At 45.1% G+C, this 27,471-nt stretch overlaps 1 protein-coding gene across 1 annotated transcript in view; it reads left to right on the forward strand.

Moving 5' to 3' along the window:
- Positions 1-27,471, forward strand: part of LOC123090346 (MADS-box transcription factor 50-like) — a 79,094-nt gene that overhangs the window by 5,936 nt on the left and 45,687 nt on the right. Inside the window, exon 2 of the mRNA XM_044511688.1 lies at positions 24,782-24,860. Within this exon, the coding sequence (XP_044367623.1) occupies positions 24,782-24,860 (79 nt within the window). The remainder of the gene's footprint in view (positions 1-24,781; positions 24,861-27,471) is intronic.

Raw genomic sequence — 27,471 nt, forward strand, 5'->3', positions numbered from 1 at the left:
TCCTTAGCTAATTCCGAATCCTTGAATTTCACGAAATCGTCCCAATGAGCACGTTGGTTCTCTAGTGTTCCCTCGAATACTGGAGTCTTCCTTCCTCCCTTGACGTACTTGTCCCATTCACGATTCTTGTTGTTCTTGAATGCAACCGCCATCTTCCTAAGAGCAGCGTCCTTGACTTTCTGCACATCTGCTTCTGTGAAATGATCTGGTAGGGTGAAATGTTCCATGAGAGTATCCCAAAGCAGATCTTTTTGTTTTTTGTCGACAAAAGTAACATCTGGACGTGGAGCAGCGTCCTCTTTGTCTTTTTGTCTTTTGTCTTTTGCTGGCTCTCTCCATTCTTGAAGGGAGATCGGGAGTTGGTCCTTCACAAGAACTCCGCACTGACGAACGAACTTGTCCGCAATCTTCTTAGGCGCTAATGGTTCGCCATTAGGTCTGATTGCCTCGATATTGTACTTTACGCCCTCCTTCAACTTTTTGTTCGGGCCTCGTTTCGTCCTTTTGCCTGAAGATTTGCTCGATCCGGATGGCTGAAAGAACAAAGATCGATTCGTTAATATATCTTCAAGTCATTTAAAACATGTGATGATCACCAGATGCCTGCTTATATAAATATATATACCTCGCCGGTCTTTGTTGTTTCAAGATCAACATTTTCTTCGTCATCATCATAATCATAGTTCATGACTTCATCAATTCGGTCGTCGCGATCGAATATCATATCACCCTCTCCGGTGTTGTTTAGAAATTCGGAGCCGTCATAATCTTCTTCATTCTGATCATCATCTGGCCCGTGAGGATGGCGTATCATATCGAACATGGCCTGTTCTCCCTCTCTGCCGGTATTGTCCGCCATAGCTTTTATTTAACTAATCCAAAAGAAATATAAAACAATTTAGTATTCAAATTACATCGTCTCGAATAATAGATATAATCTCGAATACATCGTCTCGAATAATAGATATAATCTCGAAAACATCGTCTCGAATAATAGATATAATCTCGAATACATCGTCTCGAATAATAGATATAATCTCGAATACATCGTCTCGAATAATAGATATAATATCGAATACATCACTGGCTAGGTAGCTAATAAAGATCGAATACTACAGAAGAATCTAGGACACTCGCGGTTCCTGCGGCGCGGGCGGTGGACACCCAAAGAGAAGGAACCCTCACAGGATCATAGCTGAAGTGAGATCCCTGAAGAAACTGCCAGGTATTGGAGAACCTGCCGCCCTCTAACGCAACCATGTAGCGATGGACGTGCTCGTCCTCCTCCCTGACACGGCGACGTACCACCTCCGGCTGGGCCGGCTCCCTCCGCGCCGAAACTGGCCCACGCGAACGCCACCAAACGAGATCAGGGTCGACGACGGGACCCGGGGCCGGGTTCCTCATCAAGCGGCGCGCCCCTCCAGGCAGCACCTCCCAGTGCCAGCCCGGCGGAGCCCAGTCCCGGACATGGGTCAGCCGGACGTCGTCGCGGAAGGGTCGACGGCGAGGATGCGGGCCGGGCATCGTCGAGAACAAATACTAGCTATATGCCCGCAAAAAGTAACATTTTTTTAATGATTGGATTTTGATAACTAACATTTCTATATAACACTAATTATGCTATCATTGCATATGTCAAAATTCTATATGCTATTTCATACTAATTAAGCATCTAACACTAAAAACAGAAAAAACAACTTCTATACATCCATTAAAAAACAGAAAAACAACATTATATAAAAAATTCCATACTAATTAAACACTAATTATATCCATCTAACATGCATTCATACATATATACTAGTGAAAAAACAATAATCTAAAAAATCTAAACTAATTAAACATACAAAATACGTATATACTAATATATACATGCATTCATACATATATACGTGTGTGTGTGTGTGTGTGTGTTCATCATGCTTGTGTGTGTGTATGGGCTCGGGGAGGGGCGGCGCCCATGGTGGCCGCCGGGGGCGAGGGAGAGGGGTTAGAGGGGGAGAGCTCACAGCGGGGCGACGGCGACGGCGAGGCAACGGCCGGAGGAAGCGACGGGCCGGGGCGTGACGCGGGGGCGGCAACGCAGGGACGGCGCGACGGGGACAGGCCCGGGGCGGCGACGGGGACGGGGGCGGCGACGGGGACGGGGGCGGCGAGGGCGACGGGGTCGGTGACGGCGTCGATCGATCGGGGCGGGCGGTGCTTCAATGGGGAAACAGAGGAAGAAACAGAGGGAGAATGAAATTTTTCGAAGTGTTGTATATATAGAAGACACCTTTAGTACCGGTTGGAGCCACCAACCGGTACTAAAGGCCTGTTTTGGCCAGCCCAAGCGGCGGGAAGTGACCCCCTTTAGTACCGGGTGGTGGCACAAACCGGTATTAAAGCCCCCCCCCCTTTAGTACCAGTTTGTGCCACGACCCGGTACTAAAGGGGTTGCACTGGCGCAGGTGCGATGCGGCAAGTTTAGTCCCACCTCGCTAGCCGAGGGGCGACCGCACTGGTTTATAAACCCCCGTGCGGTCGCTCTCTCGAGCTCCTCTCCAAAGCAGGCTTACTGGGCCTACGTGTTCTTTGCTGCCCTATGGGCCCACTTGGCCTTTGCGGGCCTGCATCCTGGCCCAACGACAGGTTGGGTTTCTAGTCGTATGCAGGCCGCTCTGGCCTAGTAGGCGGGCTTTTTTTTATTTTTTTGCTTTATTTATTTTTGTGTTGTTTTTTGTGTATTTAGAGTTTCTTTGTGAATATTTTTGCTTTAGGTACAAAAAATTACAAACTTTCTGTTAGTGCCCGTAGTTTTCAAATTTGAATAGTTTAAATTTTGAATTATTTGAAATTAGTGTGAATCACTAGTTTGTGAATAACTTAACTTTAAAAATCAGTAAAGGCATGAAAGAATTTGTTTGCACATAAAATTTCTTCGCGTTTCAAATGCCAAAACACATAACTACCCTAACTATTACAGAGATTCCCCTCTGGGTGTGAAACACAGAAGAAAGTGATGATAGTGAAGCCGATCACATCCCAGATCTTTGGGTGTGAAACTTTTTCTTCGCGTGTGTCCCTTTGCGCCGTAACCATGGAAAATCTTCATCATTTAACGGGATGCTCGGGTCAATATTCACTGTGAATGGAGCAATTTCATCAAACTTTTCATAATCTTCTGACTTGTCTGTCTTGTCATCCACTCCCACGATGTTTCTCTTCCCAGAAAGAACTATGTGCCGCTTTGGCTCATCGTACGATGCATTCGCTTCCTTATCTTTTCTTTTTCTTGGCTTGGTAGACATGTCCTTCACATAGAAAACCTGTGCCACATCATTGGCTAGGACGAATGGTTCGTCTGCATACGCAAGATTGTTGAGATCCACTGTTGTCATTCCGTACTGCGGGTCTTCCGTTACCCCGCCTCGTGTCATATTGACCCATTTGCACCGAAACAAAGGGACCTTTAAACCACGTCGATAGTCAAGTTCCCATATGTCCTGTATATAACCATAATATGTTTCCTTTCCCGTCTTGGTTTCTGCATCAAAGCGGACACCACTGTTTTGGTTGGTGCTCTTCTTATCTTGGGCGATCGTGTAAAATGTATTACCATTTATCTCGTACCCTTTGAAAGTCATTATATTCGAAGATGGTAACTGGGACAGCAAGTACAGGTCATCTTCAATAGAGGTGTCATGCATGGTACGTGTCTGCAACCAGCTGGCGAAACTCCTGGTTTGTTCACGTGTAATCCAGTCATCAGACCGCTCCGGGTGTTTGGAGCGTAGCAAATTCTTGTGTTCATCCATATACGGAGCCACCAAGGCGGAATTCTGTAGAACTGTGTAGTGTGCTTCAGTGAGAGAATGTCCGTCCATACATATTATTTGTTCCCCTCCTAGCGTGCCTTTTCCATCCAGTCTGCCCTTATGCCGCGATTCAGGAACACCAATCGGCTTAAGGTCAGGAATAAAGTCAATACAAAACTCAATGACCTCCTCATTTTGATGGCCCTTGGAGATGCTTCCTTCTGGCCTAGCACGGTTATGAACATATTTCTTTAAGACTCCCATGAACCTCTCAAAGGGGAACATATTGTGTAGAAATACAGGACCCAAAACGTTAATCTCTTCGCATAGGTGAACTAGGACGTGCGTCATGATGTTGAAGAAGGATGGTGGGAACACCAACTCGAAACTGACAAGACATTGCACCAAATCATTCTGTAACCTTGGTATGATTTCTGGATCGATTACCTTCTGAGAGATTGCATTGAGAAATGCACATAGCTTCACAATGGCTAATCGAACGTTTTCCGGTAGAAGCCCCCTCAATGCAACCGGAAGCAGTTGCGTCATAATCACGTGGCAGTCATGAGACTTTAGGTTCTGGAACTTTTTCTCTGCCATGTTTATTATTCCCTTTATATTCGACGAGAAGCCAGACGGTACCTTAATACTGAGCAGGCATTCAAAGAAGATTTCCTTCTCTTCTTTGGTAAGAGCGTAGCTTGCATGACCCTGATGTATGCCGTCTTCTCCGTGCATACGTTGCTGGTCCTCCCGTGCCTCAGGTGTATCTTTTGTCTTCCCATACACGCCCAAGAAGCCAAGCAGGGTCACGCAAAGATTCTTCGTCACGTGCATCACGTCGATTGCGGAGCGGACCTCTAGGTCTTTCCAATATGGCAGGTCCCAAAATATAGATTTCTTCTTCCACATGGGTGCGCGTCCGTCAGCGTCCTTCGGAACAGGTTGTCCGCCAGGACCCTTTCCAAATATCACCTTCAAATCCTTGACCATATCATGTACATCAGCACCAGTACGGTGGCGAGGCTTCGTCCGGTGATCCGCCTCACCTTTGAAATGCTTGCCTTTCTTTCTTACGGGATGCCTGCTCGGAAGAAATCGACGATGTCCCAGGTACACATTCTTCTTACAACTATTCAAATATATACTGTCGGTATCATCCAAACAGTGCGTGCATCCGCGGTATCCCTTGTTTGTCTGTCCTGAAAGGTTACTGAGAGCAGGCCAATCATTGATGGTCACGAACAGCAACGCCTTTAGGTCAAATTCTTCCCCCATGTGCTCATCCCACGCACGTACACCTGTTCCATTCCACAGTTGTAAGAGTTCTTCAACTAATGGCCTTAGGTACACATCAATGTCGTTGCCGGGTTGCTTAGGGCCTTGGATGAGCACTGGCATCATAATGAACTTCCGCTTCATGCACAACCAAGGAGGAAGGTTATACAAACATAGAGTCACAGGCCAGGTGCTATGGTTGCTGCTCTGCTCCCCAAAAGGATTAATGCCATCTGCGCTTAGACCAAACCATACGCTCCTTGCGTCATCTGCAAACTCCTTCCCGTACTTTCTTTCGATTTTTCTCCACTGCGACCCGTCAGCGGGTACTCTCAACTTTCCGTCTTTCTTACGGTCTTCTCTGTGCCATCGCATCGCCTTGGCATGCTCTTTGTTTTGGAACAAACGTTTCAACCGTGGTATTATAGGAGAATACCACATCACCTTGGCAGGAATCTTCTTCCTGGGGCGCTCGCCCTCGACATCACCAGGGTCATCGCGGCTGATCTTATAGCGCAATGCACCACATACCGGGCAAGCGTTCAAATCCTCGTACTCACCGCGGTAGAGGATGCAATCATTAGGGCATGCATGTATCTTCTGCACCTCTAACCCTAGAGGGCAGACAGCCTTCTTTGCTTCGTACGTACTCTCGGGCAATTCGTTGTCCTTTGGAAGCATATCCTTTATCATTACCAGCAACTTTCCAAATCCCTTGTCAGATACACCATTCTCTGCCTTCCATTGCAGCAATTCCAGTGTGGTGCCCAGCTTTTTCTTGTCACCTACGCAATTCGGGTACAACAATTTTTTGTGATCCTCTAACATGCGCTGCAACTTCTTCTTCTCCAAATCACTTGCGCAGTTTCTCTTTGCATCGGCAATGGCCCGACCTAGATCATCAACGGGCTCATCTGATGCCTCTTCTTCAGCTTCTTCCCGCATTGCCGGCTCAGCTTCTTCCCGCATTACCGGCTCAGCTTCTTCCCCCATTGTTGTATCATCGTATTCAGGGAACCCATGGCCAGGATAGCTGTCGTCGTCCTCTTCTTCTTCATTGTCTTCCATCATAACCCCTCTTTCTCCGTGCTTGGTCCAAACATTATAGTGGGGCATGAAACCGGACTCAAACAGGTGGACGTGAATGGTTCTTGACGTAGAGTAATTGCGACCATTCTTACAGCCAGCACATGGACAAGGCATAAAACCATCCGCCCGCTTGTTTGCCTCAGCCGCAAGCAGAAAAGTATGCACGCCCTCAACGAACTGGGGAGAGCATCGGTCATCGTACATCCATTGCCGGCTCATCTTCATTACACAACACCGAATAGACCAAATTAATACAAGTTCATACATAAAGTTCATACAACACTTAAATGCAACAAACAAATAACTCTCTAGCTAAAGCATTTAAATGCAACAACAAATGCGATCAAGATCGCAACTAAGGTAACAATTGATCCAACAGCATAATGATACCAAGCCTCACTATCGATGGCATATTTTCTAATCTTTCTAATCTTCAAGCGCATTTTCTCCATCTTGATCTTGTGATCATCGACGACATCGGCAACATGCAACTCCAATTCCATCTTCTCCCCCTCAATTCTTTTCAATTTTTCTTTCAAGTACTCGTTTTCTCTTTCAACTAAATTTAACCTCTCGACAATAGGGTCGGTTGGAATTTCCGGTTCACATACCTCCTAGATAAAAATATCTATGTCAACTTGATGGGCATAATTTGTCATAAACACGAAATGCAACAAATAGTTTTAAAAGAGAATATACCACATCCGAATCATAACAAGGACGAGGGCCGACGGGGACGGATATCAAAACCATGGCACTATGTATAACAAACAACGTACGGGTAAGATAATTATTATACGAGTAACTATATATCCAAATCACACAAACATCAATTTTTTATATAAAATTTCATGAACAAGAGGCTCACCACAAGGTGGTGCCGGCGACGGGACGGTGCGGGCGATCGACGGTGGTTACGACGGAGATTTAGAAGGCACTAAGTAAACCACACCTACATATGCAAACTAAGTGTTATTTTGACCTCAAATTGCATATAAATCAAATACTACCACATATAATTCCTCCCAAATTACTAAAACCCACAATTAATCACTATATAAACCAATGCAAGAGCTAATCTAGCAATGAGAGATGAACGGACAAAGTTGCTAACCTTGGTGATCATTTGAATGGATGGGGGCCTGCAAATCTTGACAAATTTGGGGCAAATTTTGTGATGAACTTGAGAGGAAGAAGGGAAGAACAGAGGAGAGGGAGAGGGGAAAGGAGGAAGAACAGAGTGCGGGTGGACGAAGGGTTTATATAGGACGACCTTTAGTACCGGTTCTTGCCACGAACCGGTACTAAAGGTGCTGGAAGGGCCCCACTCTGACAACATCCTGCCACCACTTTCTTTAGTACCGGTTCGTGGCACGAACCGGTGCTAAAGGTTTTCCACGAACCGGTACTAAAGAGCTCCTCCCGCCTAGCCGTTGGAACCGGCACTAATGGACACATTAGTGTCGGTTCTGTTAAAACCGGGACTAATGTGTCTCACATTTGACCCTTTTTCTACTAGTGGGGCTTTCCTATAAAACCTAATCATTTCTAATTACCTGTTTCTGAAGTGCAAAACACAGGACATCCACAGTTCAGTATTTTGAACTGAAACTCGACAGTTTTACTAGAAATAAATTAACATATAATTATATAATAACAAGTTATACAAAATTCATGGATGTGGGTATTATGGACAGAATTCTTCTTTGCACAGACCTGAGTACTTGGTAGTGTAAATAAATAAATGGATGAGCTTTCAGAAGGTTTCATACAATTGCAATCTGCAGATGCACTGTTCAAGAAAAGGGGAACCCAACTGCCTATAGTTCAGGCCAGCTTCTGATATGTCTTTTTGATTGAGTTAACTGGCATCGGAATCTGAATGTCTTTCACAGAGTTATGGTTGTCCAGCTCATTCAGACATTTTGTTTCTCTTGCAACAAACATCCTATCTTCTGTACTTTCAAGCTTCTATATTTTTGAACTAGACAATCAGCTTCTAGCTGTGCTGCACTTGCCATATTTCTTCTCAAACTAAACTTCTACACCAATGTCATTTTGTGTTTTTTTAAACTCTGATGCTATTGTTTCAGCCATTAATATTGAAATGTGTTCCCCAAGCATATTTGATATTTAACTGTGCTTTGGTAAGGTGCCAGGTGCTACTGGACAAGTAGATACAGAAATACTTATCAGTGGTGGTCAGCAGCCAGCAAGAGAATTGTTTCCATCTCATGCCATATATTTGTGTTGTATCAGTATCTAAACTACTCCTGTGTGCAGGTAACATAGGCAACAATTCAAGTATGGAAGGAACCTATGGCTTTTGGAGTTCTTCTAGGAAAATTCTCTTTTGTAAGAAGGCCAAATCTTTTCCAAGGATTTTCAAGTGACCATGTATTTCAGGTTTCTTTTCTGTCTCCATTTTTAGGCTTCCTTGAAGTTCTACTGAAATGGCTATTTTGAGTGTCCGCTATCATTTCAATATGAAGTAACACGAGAGGTCAAAATTTGTTGCATTTTCTATCCATATATGAAAAGAAATGAGTCTTAGGTAAATTTTGAAACGGTTATGCATAAAGCAACTAATCTGTCGCTATAAAAAAATTAATTGTGTTATGCTTCATGAACATATTGCCATCTCTGAGAAGATAGTTTCAAGATATGTATTTCTATTCGACGGTCCCTTTGCCTTCTTTTAGTAAAAACAATAGGAGGGGCGCAGAAATGAGCCATATATAGCGGAATGTGCTATATGCAACACAAATTTTACTACTCCCTCCGATCCAAATTAGTTGACGCAGCTTTACTTCAACTTTGTACTAAAGTTGTACAAGAGTTGCGTCGATTAATTTGGACCGGAGGGAGTAAGTATATTTTGGAAGTGCATTTAAAAGAATCAGTGTATCACGAGATACAATTTTTCATCATGCATTGTAATTGATATGCTACGATATATAATTTTGATTGGTTGATAGGCATAGTTGTGTTATTCTTGAAAAAGGTTACGTTGCATCAGATTGCTAAGAATCAGTAACCTCAACAATTATAAGCTCCTTGTCGATGTTGTCTCGGAGGGCCAAACTCAGCAACCTGGTGTATGACCAAAAGAAGAGGCTAAACTTGTGAAAATCCCTATAGACTTACCTGCAGGAATATGATATTACAAATGTTCAACGTATGACAACAATAGAGCTGCTGATGGTCTATAACTTCTGTGCACTGGCATGTGACTTGTGCTCTTGTAGGGACAGAATTAAGCTTTTTATAGTCATCTGAGGGGACGAAATTTAATTATTTCTCTCCGTATTAGTTGTCCCTTTGCTGGCCACATGTTTATTATGGTGCCTTTTCTTGCTCTTCAATGAAGTGTCTTGCCTTCTTATATCTTGACCTAACACTGGGTGTAATGTACTACAATTTTTGTATCTGTGTTCTGCTTAACTAAGATGTGCTTTGAATCCAAATCGGAAGCAACTATTACTCATCCTATTTTGACTTCCATGTATGCCCAGAGTATAACATCAATTGTAACAAATTATGTACTTCTGTAGATTTCATTGCTTCCCCGTGGTTTTAACATGTCAGAGCTAGAGAATCATCATGCAGCTGCATCTCCGTTAGGATCAGGGGACGTTCCCCGTTTATAAAGACCAAATGAGCATAATATTTTTATAGTTATTTTTTGACTGAAAGTCTGCCAAAATTTACAATGGTTGTGAAGCTTCTTGCTCTGATTTGTCAGCTGAAGTAGCAGAGATCATCGTGGCTAAATCCTTTTTGTATGGTGTGAAAGGTTGTTGATTGTCTGAACGTTCTTTATTCTGCAAATGATTGTAAATCTTGTCTGCTACTTGACTATTAATGATTATTTACAACATTTGAAGATGTGAGCACATGCATTATCTATCTGAATCTGATATGTTGTGAAGGTTTTTAAGTGACCAAGAACATTTCTCATTTGGCTGCTCAGTCTGTATCTATACACAAAACCACTTCGTGGGCATGTACATTTCTAGCTCTGTTTGAAGCCATCTCTCTGCAACCATTTCATTCTCCATCCAAATTGGATTCCTTGGTCACAATACATACTTATTTTGAATTATCTTTTGAACAAAGTTCACTCTGGATGACAATTATGTTTGTATTTTGACTATGAGTCACAAAGTTTTGGCATGGTAGCTGACAGGGCTACTGACGGCGGTGGCGTGTGGCTTTTGGGACGACGACGTCAAGTGCATTGTGTACACATTGCACTCCAAATGTCCGACAAAATGTCCACACTAAAGATAGATTCAAATGAAAAGGAAAACATTGCTACATGGACATGACCCGGTCGAAACCATGCCGAGTCAGCTTCAGCTGAGTTGAGGGACAAAACTTCTTTGGTTTGAAAAGTTCAAGTTGTAAGTTGTCCTGTTTTTAAGTTGAGGTATGAAATCTGCACTTCTCAATTAGTTGAAGGACTAAGAATAGACTTTCTCATTATTTTATGCTGGTGTGATTCTTATTTGGTCAAAGTTTGACGTGCGTTGCACGTGCAAGCTTACTAGTTATGCTAAAAGATCATCTCTTGTCTTCTCTTAAGTAAGAGAAGACAAGCCTTTTCTTACGACACTACTAGGAAAAGGCCTACTAATGGCGCACCGGTTTTGCCTACTAATGGCGCACTACCGGTGCGCCATTAGTAGCACGCCACTAGAATTTTTTACTAATGGCGCACCAGGCAGTGCGCCATTAGTATGTAACACCATGCACCACTAGTATGCCTCCGGGGGGCCATATGTAACATGCTTTGTCATACTAATGGCGCACTTGATGCGCCATTAGTATGAATATTTGTTTTTTTTTGCTTTTCTGATTTTTGCACAGGTTACAAAATATATTATTGGACAGAATATAGACAGCAGCACACAGCAGCAGATTCATCGAATACAATAGAAGATTAGTCTCCGAATACAATTCATCATATTAGTCTCCGAATTCAAAAGACCGAACAAAGATAAAACATTACAAGTCTCAAGACCGCGAGTATCGAGTTTGTCTTCACATTACAAGTCGATATCGATCATCTAAACTACCATCACATAAAAGAGAGATGCGGTCATCACGATGAGCATCATCGCGATCAAACTGGTCTTCATCCGGTTCCTCCAACGCTCCCTCCTCTCTCCCGCTAGATAGCGGGCGTATCTAGATTCGGCCTCCGCCCTAGGGGTGTACCCTTTGTAACTGTTACCGCTGAAATGGTGAACCTGTCTCCGACACTCCTCCCAGTCGTCGTAGACTCCGGGAACCTTACCCTTGTATACGACATACGACGACATCTCTATGCACAAGCCAAACAACAGACAACAGACAATACATAAGCAATATGTAAGTATGCAACAAAAGGATCGGAAGAGAAAAGCAAGACATTAATAGCACGATTCATGATCATACTAATAAATAGCATCGATCACATCTAAGTTGAATGACTGTCCAAACCAAAGAGACATACGAATTCATTAAAGTTTAATTACAACATGAGCCAATCAATGTTTCAGAACTACACATCACTTCTTTCGACTCGACTCATCGGACAGGAGCGTGGATGAAGCCATCGTCTGTCGTGATGGTCATGAAATCGCGGTCGTTGTCACCCTGCATTTGTAGCGTTCCATCTATCTCATTGTTGGACGGTTGATATTTGAGGTAGAACTGCCCCGAGGTATGAAGGACATCTTGATGGATGATGTCCGCAAACTCCGACTGGATGCGAAATAATTCTTGTCTGAGGTCCGCGTCCTGGGTTGCCGACAACCTCGTGGCCCAATCTTTGAGACTATCTGGTAGCAGAAGTTGATGATGGTCCCTTACGATCGCCCGCATGTGATGGAGGGCATAGTAGGTATCCTTCTGACCGCCAGGCGGCTGCTTGACGCAGCAGAAATTCGTATTGTGTGAGAAGGTGTGCTTGCCGTACTTACGAACTGCCCTGGTGAAGGTGCCTCCAGATTTGGCGTAGCTGGGGAGAACATCATCAAGAACTTTCTTGACATTTGTGTAGTCTATCTTGGAGTTACGGTTCTGGTCGAAATACGTGGCCATGGAATATTTCGGGCTTAAGAGGATGAGTGTGCAATGTGTGTCACTGCACAGAACACGGAATGTTAGAAAAAAAAGAACGATTGAAATCTAAGAAATCATATGTTACGGGGCGGTTAAGGGATGACTTACTCGGGAAAGTAAGCCACAAGGAAGTTATCCTTATCTGGGTTTGCCAGAATGACGCCTTCGAGGTGTGAACTCGCAACTTGGCGGTCCCCAGCGCTGCTCAAGTGCTTGGCACGCATGTAGAAGGGGTCGACTATCACGATGTTCGGGGTCTTGTCTCTAATGATCCGCATCTCCATACTCAGCAAAAACAGCCGAACGAAGGTGTAGTGAAGCGGATGAAGGTTAAACATAGCAAAGATGTCATCAAACCGTAGGACGATCGTACCCCCGATGTCACCATCCACAAAGCCCTTGCCCTCTGGCACCTTGGCCATGAAAACCGGGTATGCCACATCATTCTCTCTGAGATGCCGCTTCTCCAAAGAAAGAACACTGTCGTGCAGACTCCGCATAGCACCGGTTGCAGCATTCAGCATATTTGGCGGTAGCATCGCCCTACCCGCCACATGCACCCTCCTCGAGATATCCTTAGGTGAAGGTGGCCTGTCCTGAGCACGGATCGAACTCGGTGCCGGCTGGCTCGCACCGGCGCCCCTGTTAGTCTTTCGCTTCTGTCCCTTCTTCTTGATCTCCTGTAATGGGACCGAGTTCTGCTCACAGACCGCCTTCTTGAGCGTGTTGGGGCTGATAATATTTCGCACCTCCGCTATCTGAGGCTCGGTGAAGGCGGGAGCTGGAGGCGTGTCCTGAGAATTGAACGCCAGACGACGCCTGTTGCAATTGGATTTCTCCGTCGTACCAGCTAGATCGCGGTCGTCTTGGTTGGGTTCTTGAGAAAGAGGCCCGCAAAACTCGTCAGTGTACCCATGTTCGGCAAAGTACTTATCAACTTTGGTAAATGTGCCGTCGTCGTTGTCGTCGCCGTCTGGATCCTGTGCCATAGGGCTGTCCGGATCCTGTGCCATAGGGATGTCCGGCAGGTCCGGTAGCGTTGCGGCGTTCTTGCCATGGCTTGGCGCCGACACGATTGGCGGTCTTGTCTGTGGGGTGGTGTCCCCCGCCCCCAAACGAATCTGGCTCTTTGGCCAAAGCAGGGGCTAGTTTACGCAGGCGCTGAGGGTCATCTCATCTTCTTCGTCGGCCCCAGCGGGTCGAATAGGACGTAACAGCTCGTCGCAGCCTGGCAGCACCCGAACCACTTCAACCCTATACACTGTGGGTGGCATCGGATTACCGTGGAACATGGGGTTGCCCGGTTGAACGATTCTGCCCTTGGCGACATCGACCAACTCAGCGCCCATGAAGTGCAGAAGAGTGCAAGGAACATCGGCGGTGCCCTGCGAAAACATGTACAGGGCGTCAGGGATGCCCAGTCAAAGGCAAGGAGATGAAGTCATTGGCCGAGAGGCTTAGTTACCGTGATGTCGTCGAGCTCAGCTAATGTCGAGGCACCGCCAACAGCAGGCGTACAACTGACGGAGGGGGCGCTTGCTGGCGAGGTGCCGGCCGGCGTACACCCGGGTGCATTAAGCTCCAATGCCCGTGCCGGCGCCGGAGACACGAATACCGCCTCCGCCGGAGACACCAATGGCGCCGCCGCCGGAGACACCAATGGCGCCGCGGAACAATGGCCGCCTGCGTGCTGTGCGAGTTGCTGGCCGTGAAGCTGGGAACCTGGGGAGGCCCCTGTTGGCCGCCCGCAATCCACGTCGTCGGCCCATGAATTAACATAGGCACCATGGCGTTGAGCTTCGTTCCCAGTTGTTGTTCCACTTGCTCTTGGACAAGCTCCGGAATCCGCGCCACTTGTGCCTTGAGTTCTTCAACCTCGCGCGTCTGGCTTTCCGAGCTGGTCTTTTTCTCCTTCCGCACACCAGCGGTATAGTATGACCCCCATTTCGTGGACAAGCCTTTGCCGGCCACACGACCAGCTGACGTCGGCTTAGTGAGCTTATCCTTGTTTTTCATTACGTTCAACGCCCTATTTAAAGGGATGTCGAAAGGGGAGCTTTGAGACGACCCCGCGCTACTGCTTTCAGTGTCCTGCGAAACGAACGTGAACCATTTAGAAATATTGTGGATTAATTAGAGTGCAACCATATGGAGCTAATTACGCGGGGGTGTATTCCTTACCAGAACAAGCTCAAGCGCCCTGGTCTTCGGATCCGTGGTAAGCTCCTTTGTTATCGGGTCCTCCTTGTAGAGGGCCCTAACATAGTTCCTGGTCTGCTTGTTACCGCTGTATTTCTCGAAGCGGGGCGGTAGGCCTTGCTCGGCACGCTCCGCATCCTCCTTGTCCCATATAGGCTCCGCCACTCTGTAACCGCCGGGACCGAGTTTGTGTTCCCCTAAGTTCAACTCCCGCATTTCTTCCCCCACTGACTTGATCTGGAGGTTGCACTGCTCTCGCACTTTATCTTGAACTCCTTGTAGTCATCTTTGCTCATGAAAGGATATTTCGCCTTGATCTTCTCATAACTATCACCTTTATCAATCATTCTCTTCATCGCGCTTCTCCAAGTAGACAGGGTCGTGCTCATCTTCGTGAGGGCGGCACTGTTCACTTTATTCCCTGAGAGGCATGTGTTTTCAAATTCGGTGGGGAACTTGTATCGTTCGTGCAGCTTCGTGAAGAGGAGGTTGCGCAAATTCCCTCGGTCCTTATGCCTAAGGTTCTCGGTGTTGATCGAGGCGGTGCTCCGGAGAATGCACCCGAGCTGAACCGAGTACCCCTTGACTATATGTTTGGGCTCCGTTGGATTCCCGTCGGAGTCGACTTGAGTGAATTCCTCCTTGAGGGTGCGGAGCGCATTCGGGCGCCGGTCCTTCCTTTGCTTCTTCGGTTGGCTGCCATCTGTGTGTGCGCCGCCATCATCAATGGTGGCATCCTCGGCGGCACCATCAGTGGTGTCATCCCCGACGCCACTAGGGGTTGTGTAATCAGGATCGGTGTCTTCCGCGGCGTCCTCATAGCGGTGAGGTTGTTCCTCCATCTCCTGGGACAGCTCCCAGAATTGCTTGCCGCCCGAACCGCCGGCCTCATCGTTGTTGGCCATGTTTCGCTCTAAATAGGAAAACAGTTTGGTCAAAAAGTTGGTTATTGTCAAGGAACAAGATCATGGTCTCGTCATTTAGGGTTTGTCGACACCGAGGCATCCTAAAAGCTAAGCTTTTATCATTTAGGGTTTGTCGACGTCGAGGCACCCTAAAAGCCTAAGCCGAGGCACCCTAGGTTGGGCCTAATCACTTGGCACTAATCACTTGGCTCTAGTGCCACCTATGGTTTAATGCAGCAAGAATGGCGGGGCATTTGATCCTACTTATCTAAGTACTAAGATACCCCGGCCCATGCATTAGTCGCAAGTACCCCATATGTCCTATTTTTAGCAAAGTCATGCTAAAATTCACGGAAAATTTCAGCATGACTTTGCTGAAAATAGGACATATGGAGTACCCGAATTTGCCGGAACGGAAGTTAATCAACATTCCGGCAAACTCAAGGGCCTCTCGGGGTACCTGCAAATTCATCACGACACGATGGTCGGAGACATGACCTTTGCAAAATGGTCGGAGACACAATGGTCTTTCTCAATATAATCAATTGATGGATCAACACATAAAACATGTCCAATAAGTATGATTTATAGAGTCAACATCAGTATGAATATATATAAAGTTTTTCTTCATCAGCCAGGCCCATGCAAGTAACTGCATCCAACAACTATTTCTGCTACTCTGTAAATAACTACACTCTGTATTTATAGATTCATTTCAGATGAGATCAGATTGAGCTCCAACTGTAGCTGCAGCTGAGGGATCCATGAGCCATCATGCCAGCCAACCAGGAAATAAACTTTACTTTCCAAAGGAAATAAAAATACAATGCATACATACATACTTAAGCAGGTAGATAGATAGATAGATAGATAGATAGATGAGCATGTTCAGTTTACAAGAATGAATATAAACAAGCAAAGAATGCATGCATGCATATCAAAAGTTGGCTACTCTACTGCTACTGCTACTGCTTGCCTCTGCTGCTATTGAATATTTATAATTACCTGAAATTGTTCCTTTCACTACAAGTAAATGCAACTTTTCCATTAATTAAAACTAAATTGTTCCTTCATGATATTCTCTCTTCATCTACCCTGGGAGTATTTCTAACTTGAAAATCTCTGGTGAACTGCCTGATGATGTACTGGCAGTACAAGCTCTCTTCTTTTCTTACATTTGCTTGTTCTGTACCTTTTTCTGTTAACTGATAAACATGCAGTGGAGTAGTGTATTGCAGTGCATGCAGTGGAGTAGAGCAGAGAATTTGCAAAGAACTATAGTATCACTGGAGTAAATTGCAGTAGTGCAAGTTTCAGTAGACCAGAGAATATCCCTACATAGTGCCCTCCAACAGTAGTTCTTGCTTGCAGTAGTTTTAGGGAGTACTGCAATTTTGCAAGTTTAAAGTAAAACGTTTCAGTTAATGCAAGTACTCCTCTTGCTCTCTACTTTCTCTCTTCTCTTCTTCAGTTAATTAACTGAATTTTACTGATGTTGTTGTTAACTGAATTTTGTGCAAATGATCAGCAACTGCATCAAACTAGATCAGCAAGCAACCAACAAACTAGATCAAAACTGCATCATTGGCAGTGATCAGCAAACTGTAGCCAACTGGCCACCAACAGACCCAAAATTGTTTCCCACAGAAAAAGGGGTCCAAAAATTTCATGCAAAGGAAAGGTTGAGACTTCATATCATCTTCATGGCCAAAATGAGAACATTCTTTCATGGAGAGATAGATAGAGGGTTGCATTCAAAACTGAAATGGCCATTTCAGAACATACAAACAGAGAATGTGCAGAAATACTACTCATTGATACTTCAAAGCATTTGCACAATGCCCTGATCTCATACTCTCCTAGTTCCAAGATGTGTGCAATATGACAACATGAGGAAGGATAAGTTCATAGCAGTGCAATGCTTTCTTCTCTACCGAATGACATAATGAACATACCAATTATCTTTCTTCTCTATAAAGTTAATTAACTGAAATACTACAGCCGGAATCAACAGGATTATCACCGATTTGCTGGACAAACAGAGTGTTTGCGAGAAGGAAGAGGGGAGAGGAGGCGGAGCTCACCGGGGAGGCGCAAGGAGGCCCTGCGATAGCTTAGTAGCAACAGAGGTGGCCGGAGTTGAGGAAGACAGCAGCGACCCGAGGAAGAACAGGTGGAGGGGGGGTGGAGGGGTCGAGCGCCGTCGCGCCCTGGTTCCGCGGCTCGTCGGCCCGGTGTTGAAGCAGATTCCGCCCGCAGCCTTGCATGTCGCCTCGCACGGTGGAGCTCGAGCGGAGAGGCGCCGCAGGTTTCTAGGGTTTTGAGGGCTGGGAAGGCGAGGGAGGGGGTGGGTGGGTGCGGTGAAGGCGAGGGAGGGGGTGTATTGGGAGCGGACGGCGATGGGGGGCAGGGCAGGGGCTGACTGGGGGCGGCGACGGAGACGGAGGCGCGGGGGCGGCGGTGGGGTGGGTCGGGGCAGCGGGTGGAAGTGGATCTGGCGAGGGAGAGGGACGAAGGGGATCATGCGAGAGGGAGGGAATTATCTAGGGGGGAACCTTACTAATGGCGCACCCGCGACCGGTGCGCCATTAGTAAAAAAAAATTTACATAGCAATGGCGCACCAGGAAGAGGCGCGCCATTAGTAATTTTTTTACATATAGCAATGGCGCACCAGCCAGAGGTGCGCCATAAGTAATTTTATTTTATTTTTTGTTGCATGTAATAATTTTTTAGAAAATGAATATGAATATGAAACAGTAAGATTTTTTATAAAAACAATAATAATTGTTGTTTAACAACAATTGTAGTCTACACTTTATTATTATTTTTTTTTAAAAATGAATATGAATATGAAACGGGGGGTGCTCGTCGATGGCGGTGGAGAGGGGGAGGGTGCGGGGGGTGCTCGTCGGCGGTGGTGGAGCGGGGGAGGGTGCGGGGGTGCTCGTCAGCGGCGGTGGAGCTAGCGGGGGAGGGTTGCGGTGGGTCGTCGGCGGCGGTGGAGCTAGCGGGGGAGGGTGCGGGTGGGATCGAGATCGAGATCAAAAAGTGTCCATGAAATTTGAAAATATTCATGATATCAAAAAGTGCCCATAAAATACAATCGAGAAATGAAGACTATGATTTAAATACAATCGATCTTAGCTAGCTATCTGTTCACAATCTTCTTGCCCTTCTTTTTCGCAAATGGAGTTCTTCTGTGGAACGGACGTCCTTTAGGTAGGGTTGTCCTGCTTCTTCTTGTGGTGTGTGCTGCTACTTCATCGTCGTTGTCATGTTCGATCTTCGGGTCGCCGTACTTGTCGAAGTCTTGCTCATTGGCTACTCCATCCATTCCGATGATCTTTCTTTTGCCTCTCCTCACGACAACACGACTGGGCTTTGATGGGTCGGTAATGAAGAAGCATTGGTCCACTTGGGAAGCCAGTACCCATGGCTCATTTTTCGCGGTGACGTTTGCGCCCGCGGTCTTGGATTTGGCTTCGGGTATAACCATGGTGGTGAAATACCGGTCTTCTTTTAGGACACTCTTGGCCCATCTGACACGGAACATCGGGACCTTCTCTCCAGCGTAGCTCAGCTCCCAGATCTCCTTGATCCTTCTGTAGTATCTGTCCTTGTCGTTGCCGGTGTAGGATTCCATCGTTACCCCAGAGTTCTGATAACCATCGCTCTTCATGTCCTTGTCCTCGGTGTAGAATGTGTAGCCGTTGATATCGTACGCCTCATAGGTCATCAGGTTGTGCTCGGCGCCCTGTGACAAGGCGAATATGAGTTGTTCTTCCGCGGAAGAATCCTCATGTAAAGGGTACGACAGAAGCTTCTGCTTGAACCAACGCGTGAAACATGAGTTGTGCTCTTTGATTATATCTCCGTCTGTCCTCTGTTGGCCTCGGTCATTGTACGTCTTCTCAATAAAGGTTTTCTGCTCTACCACCCAAGGATCGACCACGTCTATGTGTTGTAGCGCGACTAGGTTTGCTCTTTCAAAGTTGGTGAGTCGACCCTCGAAGTCGACATGCATTTCGAGGCGACCCTCACGGTGACCCCATCCAGCGAGCCTGCCTACGTGCCTGTTGACGGGCAGACCAACGGGGTTCTCGATGCCTAGATAATTCGTGCAGTAGGAGATGCACTCTTCGGTCAGAAAGCCCCTGGCTATACTTCCCTCTGGACGTGACATGTTGCGAATGTATCCTTTGATGACACCATTCATCCTTTCGAACGGCATCATGCTGTGCAGGAACGTCGGCCTGAGTTGGATGATATCCTCCACGATATGGACCAGCAGATGCACCATAACGTCGAAGAATGCGGGCGGGAAGTACATCTCAAGCTTGCATTAGTATCACCACGATCTCTTCCTGTAGCCTTCTGAGTTGCCTCACGCCAATCGACTTCCAAGAGATGATGTCGAAAAAGTTGCATAGGCCAAATAGCGTTTCACGGACGTGCGTGTCCATGAACCCACTGATTGCAACTGGAAGTATCTGCGTCATCAGCACATGACAGTCGTGAGACTTCATCCCGCTGAACTTCTGCTTCGCTGGGTCTAGGTATCTGCTTATCTTCCCCGCGTAACCGTAAGGAAGTTTTACTCCTAGGAGGCAGGTGAAAAACTGCTCGATCTCCTCCTGACTTAGAGTGAAGCACACGGGAGGGTAGTCATTTCCGGTCTTCTTGGCCTTTTTGCCTTTGCGACGACTTTCTGTGTCCTGCTTCGCCTCATCATCATCATCATCATCATCATCATCATCATCATCATCATCATCATCATCATTAGCGTGAAGCTCCTGCCTGATGCCCATTGATTTCAAGTCTGCCCTTGCTTTCGGCCCATCTTTGGTCCTCTCTGGCATGTTGAGCAGGGTACCAAGCAGACTCTCGCACATGTTCTTCGTGATATGCATGACATCAAGGCTGTGAGGCACACGGTGGATCTTCCAGTACGGTAAGTCCCAGAAAACAGACCTCGTTTTCCATACCTTCAGCAGCGGCTCTGGCGCCTTTCGCTTTTTTCCCGGCTCTGGCGCCTTTTGCTTCTTTCCCGGCAGTGGGCAGTCTTTCCAATTTTTCAACAGCTCGTCTATTTCCTCGCCACTCCTCGTACACGGGCGTTTTCGGGGTTCGGTTTCACCATCAAACAGATCCTTGCATTTCCTCCACGGGTCATCGTCGCGAAGCCACCTTCGATGTCCCATGAACACGGTTTTCGAAGACCCGAGATCTCTATCTAGCTGGCGATACGTTGTGTCATCCATGCACCTTACGCATCCAGAAAATTTGTGGACTACCTGCCCCGCGAGATATCCGTAACCGAGATAGTCGTGCACCGTCGTGAGCACTGCGGCTCTCATAGGGAAATATTCTTTCTCTGCGGTGTCCCACGTATTGGCTGGCATTTTCCACAGCGTGTCTAGCTCCTCCTTCAGCAGCCCCAGATACAGATTGATGTCGTTCCCTGGTTGTTTCGGCCCTTCAATTAGCATACTCATGTGAATGTACTTCCTCTTCATGCACAACCAGGGGGAAGGTTGTACATCCACACAAACACAGGCCAGGTGCTATGTGTGCTTCTCTGGCTGCCAAATGGATTGACTCCATCAGTGCTTGCGCCCAGCACGATGTTCCTTGGATCCTTCCCAAATTCTGGGTATTCGAAGTTCAACGCTTGCCACTGGCTCGCATCCTTAGGGTGACTCAACATCTTGTCTTTTTTATTTATCTCCGGATCATTTCCGTCATCTTCCCGCTTATTCTCCTCCCTATCCGCGTGCCAACGCAGGAGCTTTGCTACCTTAGAGTCCGCGAAATACCGCTGCAGACAAGGAGTGATCGGAAAGTACCACACCGATTTTCGAGGAGCTTTCTTCCTCTTCTTGTATCGAGTGACACCGCACACCGGACATATGGTAGACTCTGCGTGCTTGTCCCGATAAATGATGCAATTGTTCATGCACACATGGTATTTCACGTGCGGTAAATCCAGAGGACACACGATTTTCTTCGCCTCCTCGAAACTGGTCGGGCACTTGTTCCCCATGGGAAGACGTTCGTGCCAGAATGACATGTTCTCGTCGAAGCATGCGTCGGTCATTTTGTGTTTTACCTTCATCTCCAGAGCCATGAGCGTTACTTTCAGGCGGGTATCCTCGGGCATGCATCCTTCATACAATGGAGTAACCGCGTCTATCTCCAGTTGATCCAGCTTGGCTTTCGCTCGGGCGGCAGCTCTTGCGTTATCCGTCTGCTTGAGAAGCAGCTCTTGAATATGAGAGTCTTGTACCCAGCCTCCATCGTCCTCTGCTCCGGCATCTTCATCTTCATGATCATGCCCTTCGTTTTGATCTTCCTCATCATCATGTACGACATCTTCTACATGATGACTATGTACAACATCACCGTCGTGATCATGTCCTGGAGATTCTTCGTCTTCTCGCCCGCCCTCGCCGCGGTGGTACTTGTCTTGTTGCCCTTCCTCATTTCTTGCCCGGCCCCCATGGACGACTTCATAGTCATCTTCATCACCTTTCCACCGATAGCCATCCATGAAACCACGCAAGAGCAGGTGGTCCCGCACCTGCCCGGAATCCGGGTCCGCAATAAGGCTCTTCAGCTTGCATCTTCGACACGGACATCTTATCTCCGTCTCGTTCTTTTGAAGCATCTCGGCCTTCGCGGAGCTCAAAAACCTATTCATGATGCCTTCGGTCATCGTGCGGACCATGGTCGCCTGCGGGGTAGAGCAAAACGATATTTTAGAACCAAGAAAAAATTTGGCATGACCTTCCCTAAAAATAGGACCAAAAAGAATGCATAGTGCCAAAATTCTTGCCGAAACGGAAATGAATCAACATTCCGGCAAAATATTGGCAACTATCGCATTTCAAATACCGGTACCTGCAAACACAAACATATATGCAACACCACAAACACAAGCAACACCACAAACATACATAGATCTAGCTAGGCCACAAAAAGTGCATGTGCACATTGTTGGAGCGAGTTAGGGAGAAAAAAAGTAGATCTACATCATGAAGATAGCTTTCCCCTTATTTACCTATCAAAAAAAGGTAATTTCACCACTTAATTTTGATGAATCTATGGTGGAAATGAGGTGAGGAGGAGGAGGCGGCCGAAAACTTGGAGAAGGAGGTGGAGGGAATGAAGTGTGAAAAGTGAGTGGGTAGGTGTGGGGCTGTCCAAAATATCTTGTTGGGGTCCCAGGTTACTAATGGCGCACCAGCAGCAAATGCGCCATTAGTAACCCTGGTTACTAATGGCGTATTTGCTGCTGGTGTGCCATTAGTAGTGTTGCAGAAAAGTAAAAATATATATATATATATATATATATATATATATATATATATATATATATATATATATATATATACTAATGCCGCACCTGGCCAGAGTATGTCATTAGTAGTTTTGCAAAAAGAAATTAAAAAAATACAGTAATGGCGCACGATCTGCCTCGTGCGCCATTATTAGTTAGAACTAGTAATGGCGCACTTCGACCTGATGCGCCATTAGTATGTATGGAAAAATGAAAAAAAAATTAATACTAGTGGCGCACCATGTCTCTGGTGCGCCATTAGTGTCTTCCGTGCATCACCGACTGGTGCGCCATTAGTATATAGTAGTGGCGCACTGGTTCCTCGGTGCGCCATTAATTAGTATCAATCCTATCTATAGCCCTTTTCCTAGTAGTGCGAGTTCTCTTTCCTCCACCTTATTATTTATTCTACATGTCACTCCTAAGATAGCATCATTGTACATGCCCTTATGAATCAGAGGGAGTGGTATATATTAGATGATGTTCTTAAACGAGGTGTTATGTGCATTAAAAAGTTAGCAACTAAAGTACCCAACAAATAGATGTTTAACTTATTGTAGCAAAGCTCATTTCATTTAATTATTAAACAGCTATACTCTTCCATGTATTGGTGCGCTTCTTTCATTTATATGTTTCATATAGGCTCGCGTGCTTTCCAGTGTTTCTTCTTGGGGTCACCAAAGTGGCATCTCTCCTACATTGCTATGTCATATCATGTTTTTTGTACGTGACATGCTTAGCACTTATACACCATGGAGCACTAGAAAATGCCTTATTATCAATGTTATTAATTGTCCGATCTAATACAAGCATGTATAGTAGTTATAAATATATAGTAATACTTTACGGTAATGCTATTCAGCTAATGTTCGCTGGGAGGGGGTGACAAACCGAACGTTTTTATAGCAATTTATATTGTCGTGAGGCAAGCACGGAAAATTGTGGCAAAAAACTAAACTGGGACGGATTTGCCATGCTTGTCAACTAAACTTGTCATTCTTGGCTAACATACACTGCCATTGATGTTCACTAGTTAAGTCGGTCTTAACGACAAAGAGAGAAGACAAGGATAGAATCCACACTAAATCAGAGCATTGATTTTGTCGCATAGGAAAATGTGTTAAGAGTCATACCTTCACTATACATGTTTGCTGTTGTTCATTGGCCATGTTCGACTGGAATTAACTCTAACATATTGAATGCTTGTCTAAATATCATTTAGACCATTAATAATAACATAGCAGGTGTTCACTATACAGTAGGTTGTCTATTAGATTAGACTTTTTTTTCACCTCCTTTCTATTTATTTTTAATTTTAAATAGGTACAATCCACTACCTAATTTTTCTAAGCATGAAGTCATGCCACATCAACACCTATGCATGTCAATCATAAATCAGAAGTTACATTTTTCATGCAGCCCACTTAACTCAATTTTCTAAGCATGCAACCACACCACATCGGTACCTACGCAAATCAATCATAAGTTGCGACTTTTTATGCATTAATTTAACCATACACCCATACCACATTAGCAAGCCATACATCTCACTCATAAGTTATGTCGTTTGAATTAATTTTTATGTTTTCATATATGATATATGGGCTAGATACATGGAGGATACCTACATAATTTATGGTTCATATTTTGGTTAGAACATACCTACCAATGCATGGTTCTATTTTGGTTAGAAAATGACATTTTGTTATCTACAATGTAAATTGAGAACACTGTTACATATCATTATTTTTAGTTATTTTTTAGCATCTATTAATATAATTATTTGAACAAGATTCCCTCGGCAATGTGCGGGGCATCATCTAGTTTACTAAGTTTGTTTTGCAGCATGTGCAAAGGTAGGCTATTGCATTGAGCTCACTCCCCTATTTTTTTTCTTGTCTTTCTCCCTCCACCTAGAACAAAACTTTGAGAATGTTTGCCTTGTAATACTACGTGTTTTGGTGACGTTGTTAGCAAGAGAGTTAATTAACTGATTTATTAAGTGAGTTAATTAACTGCTATTATTATCAAAATAATTACATTTTAAATTCCATTTCAGCATGCAGGACACAATTGAACGTTATAGGACAACCACAAAGGACAATATCAGCATACATACAGTGCATCAAGATATAGAGGTGCATCGTCTCTTCTTGATTGGCTTATCACGTTTGTGTCATATATATTTGGTTCTATAATTTCAACTAGGAGATATTCTGTTATTAAATGGTGAGATCCTACCTATTAACGGAATGTTTGACGTAGTCAGCAACTCAGCATGAGAGAAGATCATAGTTCAAACCAAGAACTCATGCCCTAGTTTAACTAGTAGAGTGCCCGTGCGTTGCCACGGGCTTTTGAATATATTGCTGGAATTATATAAACATAATACATGTTAAATTTCGCGTGAAGAGAATAGATAGCACAGGCAAAATCAGCTAATAATTAAAGTCAACTTCACTTGCAATGTAAATTGATAACAAAAAAAGGCAATCTGATGACTTATGCATATAGAGAGATTATCTAACTAAAACCAATTACAAATTAAGATCCATTTGATGCGCTTAAGAAATTTTCGCACAATATTAAGAATATTGACTTTAGCTCCATTCGCATGAAATCTGAACAAGTATAACTAAAAAACCCTTCCTCAACTCATACCCAACCTGCACAAGCAATATATGTAATTAGCACGAAGAATTCACGTCGGAGGTCTTAAAATGTGTAATGGAGAATACTCATTGGGCAAAGTGGATGAACTAATTCTTCACCGTTCCACCAAAGCATAAAATAATATAAATAGTCACACACATCCCTACAATTTTCGAAATTAATATTATTTTGAATGTTAAGATAATGCAATATATATATTTATTGTTCGTCTATGCTCATTGGAATACCAAGCAGAAATTAGCATGTCCACATTTTGGTAGTTGACAGGTTAGTCTACTGGGGTGAACGTTTGACATGGGCCAGGTGATAGTTGTTGGTACGCTAGGTTCCTCAAAAATAAATTAGCATGTCCACATTTTGGTAGCTCTATTATTCATGAATGCAATCTTTGATTAACCCTTTTTTAGAAATCACGTAAGAGGGATTTCCACCACATACCCAAACACTTGTTTTTCATTTTCAATGCTCAAACGTGAAAACAGTGGAGCACGTGTCCGGTTCTACCGTCAGAGTAAGTGTCAAGTATAATCCTTGGGCAGGAATTTACTAAAGCTAGTGCTTAACCTAACATTAATAGCTTGATAGAGATTTGCCTCAAAACCTCCATGGCCAATGAACTGCATAGTCCAAAAGAACAACTTTGCTACCAATCCCGCCTAGGAAAAAAACAATAATTTATGATCAATCAATTTATGTTATGTGATCTTTTTTGTTTGTTATTCCCTCTATTTCTAAAAATAATCCTTTTTCGATATTTCAATACGGACTACATACGGATGGATATAGACAAATTTTAGAGTGTAGATTCACTCATTTTGCTCCATATATACTCTATATTGAAATCTCTAAGAAGGCATATATTTAGGAACAGAAGGAGTACAAAGCATCTTCAACATAACAAACTGAAGGCTTATATTTAGGAACGGAGGGAGTACAATTGACAATCAACAGCACAAACTATGCTCCATCCTACATCCTAAAAGCAAATGAATGAAAAATTTCAGGGAGTTAGAGCAACTGCAACACACCGACCCATTTCATTTGTTTGTGTCCGTCCAGACGAAAAAGTTGGCCCAATGTAGTCATCGCCGCCGCAACGCCATCGCCTCCGCTCCCCCGCGCACGCAGGAACAACAGATGCATAAGAAGCATCTGCAGTCACCGCTGTCGCGCAAGCAGGAACAGCAACAGCCAGTCACCACAGCAGCAGTTGCAGTCGTCGCCGCCGTGCTCGCCCACCGCGACGGCCGTCACGCAGTTCTGCCGCTGCGCTCTGGCTCCATGGATCCCAAACTGGACCTCGCGAGCGCCGTGACAGGCAGCGCCCGCCCGTGACAAGGAGTCCCTCGCGAGCTCCACGACGGACAGTGCCAGGGCACAACATCCCTCTGCGGGCGTGTGCTCCTGGTCGACGCAGGTGGCAGCTGCGCCTGCCTGGTGCTCGCGATTCCGGCCCGGCCCCGCCTCGCCGTGCCGAGCCGCCTCCCACGCCCGGTCGCCCACCTCCGCGCCCCTGCGCACACAGGAACAATAGATGTGTGAGCAGCATCTACAGTCACCGCTGCCGCGCAAGCGGGAACAACAATGTTGAAGTATAAAAACAGATGCACCACATCACATAAGCATGTCCGTGGTCATAGCATAACACAGTAGCATTGCGCAACACCATATCCAAACCATTCGCGCATCCAGAAGTTAGAAAACCTCACCCACAAAAATGAAATATTAGTGGCACACAGTGGGAGAACAAACCTTCTGGCGCTTGAATGTACACATATTGCAGAAACACACATGTGGAGAAAGAAGAAAAAATCTTGTATAATCAAAAAGCTGGTAAAAGCTAATTATATATCCCCATGAGCAAAACGAACTGATAAACGACTAAAAACCAGTTATGTTTCCTAACTTGTGGCAAACATTCATTACATATGGAAAAAAAAATTAATGACCACCTGTTACAGTTTTTAGGTTTCTTGTGAAACCTTCTGACAGTGCTTTAATAAAAAAATATAGTTCCAAATAGAAACTTTGAAAAAGAGTAATGCATATTGATCATCCCAAAGGGTACAGTGCAGA

Source organism: Triticum aestivum, chromosome 4B (assembly GCF_018294505.1).
Source record: "Triticum aestivum cultivar Chinese Spring chromosome 4B, IWGSC CS RefSeq v2.1, whole genome shotgun sequence".
NCBI lineage: Eukaryota > Viridiplantae > Streptophyta > Magnoliopsida > Poales > Poaceae > Triticum > Triticum aestivum.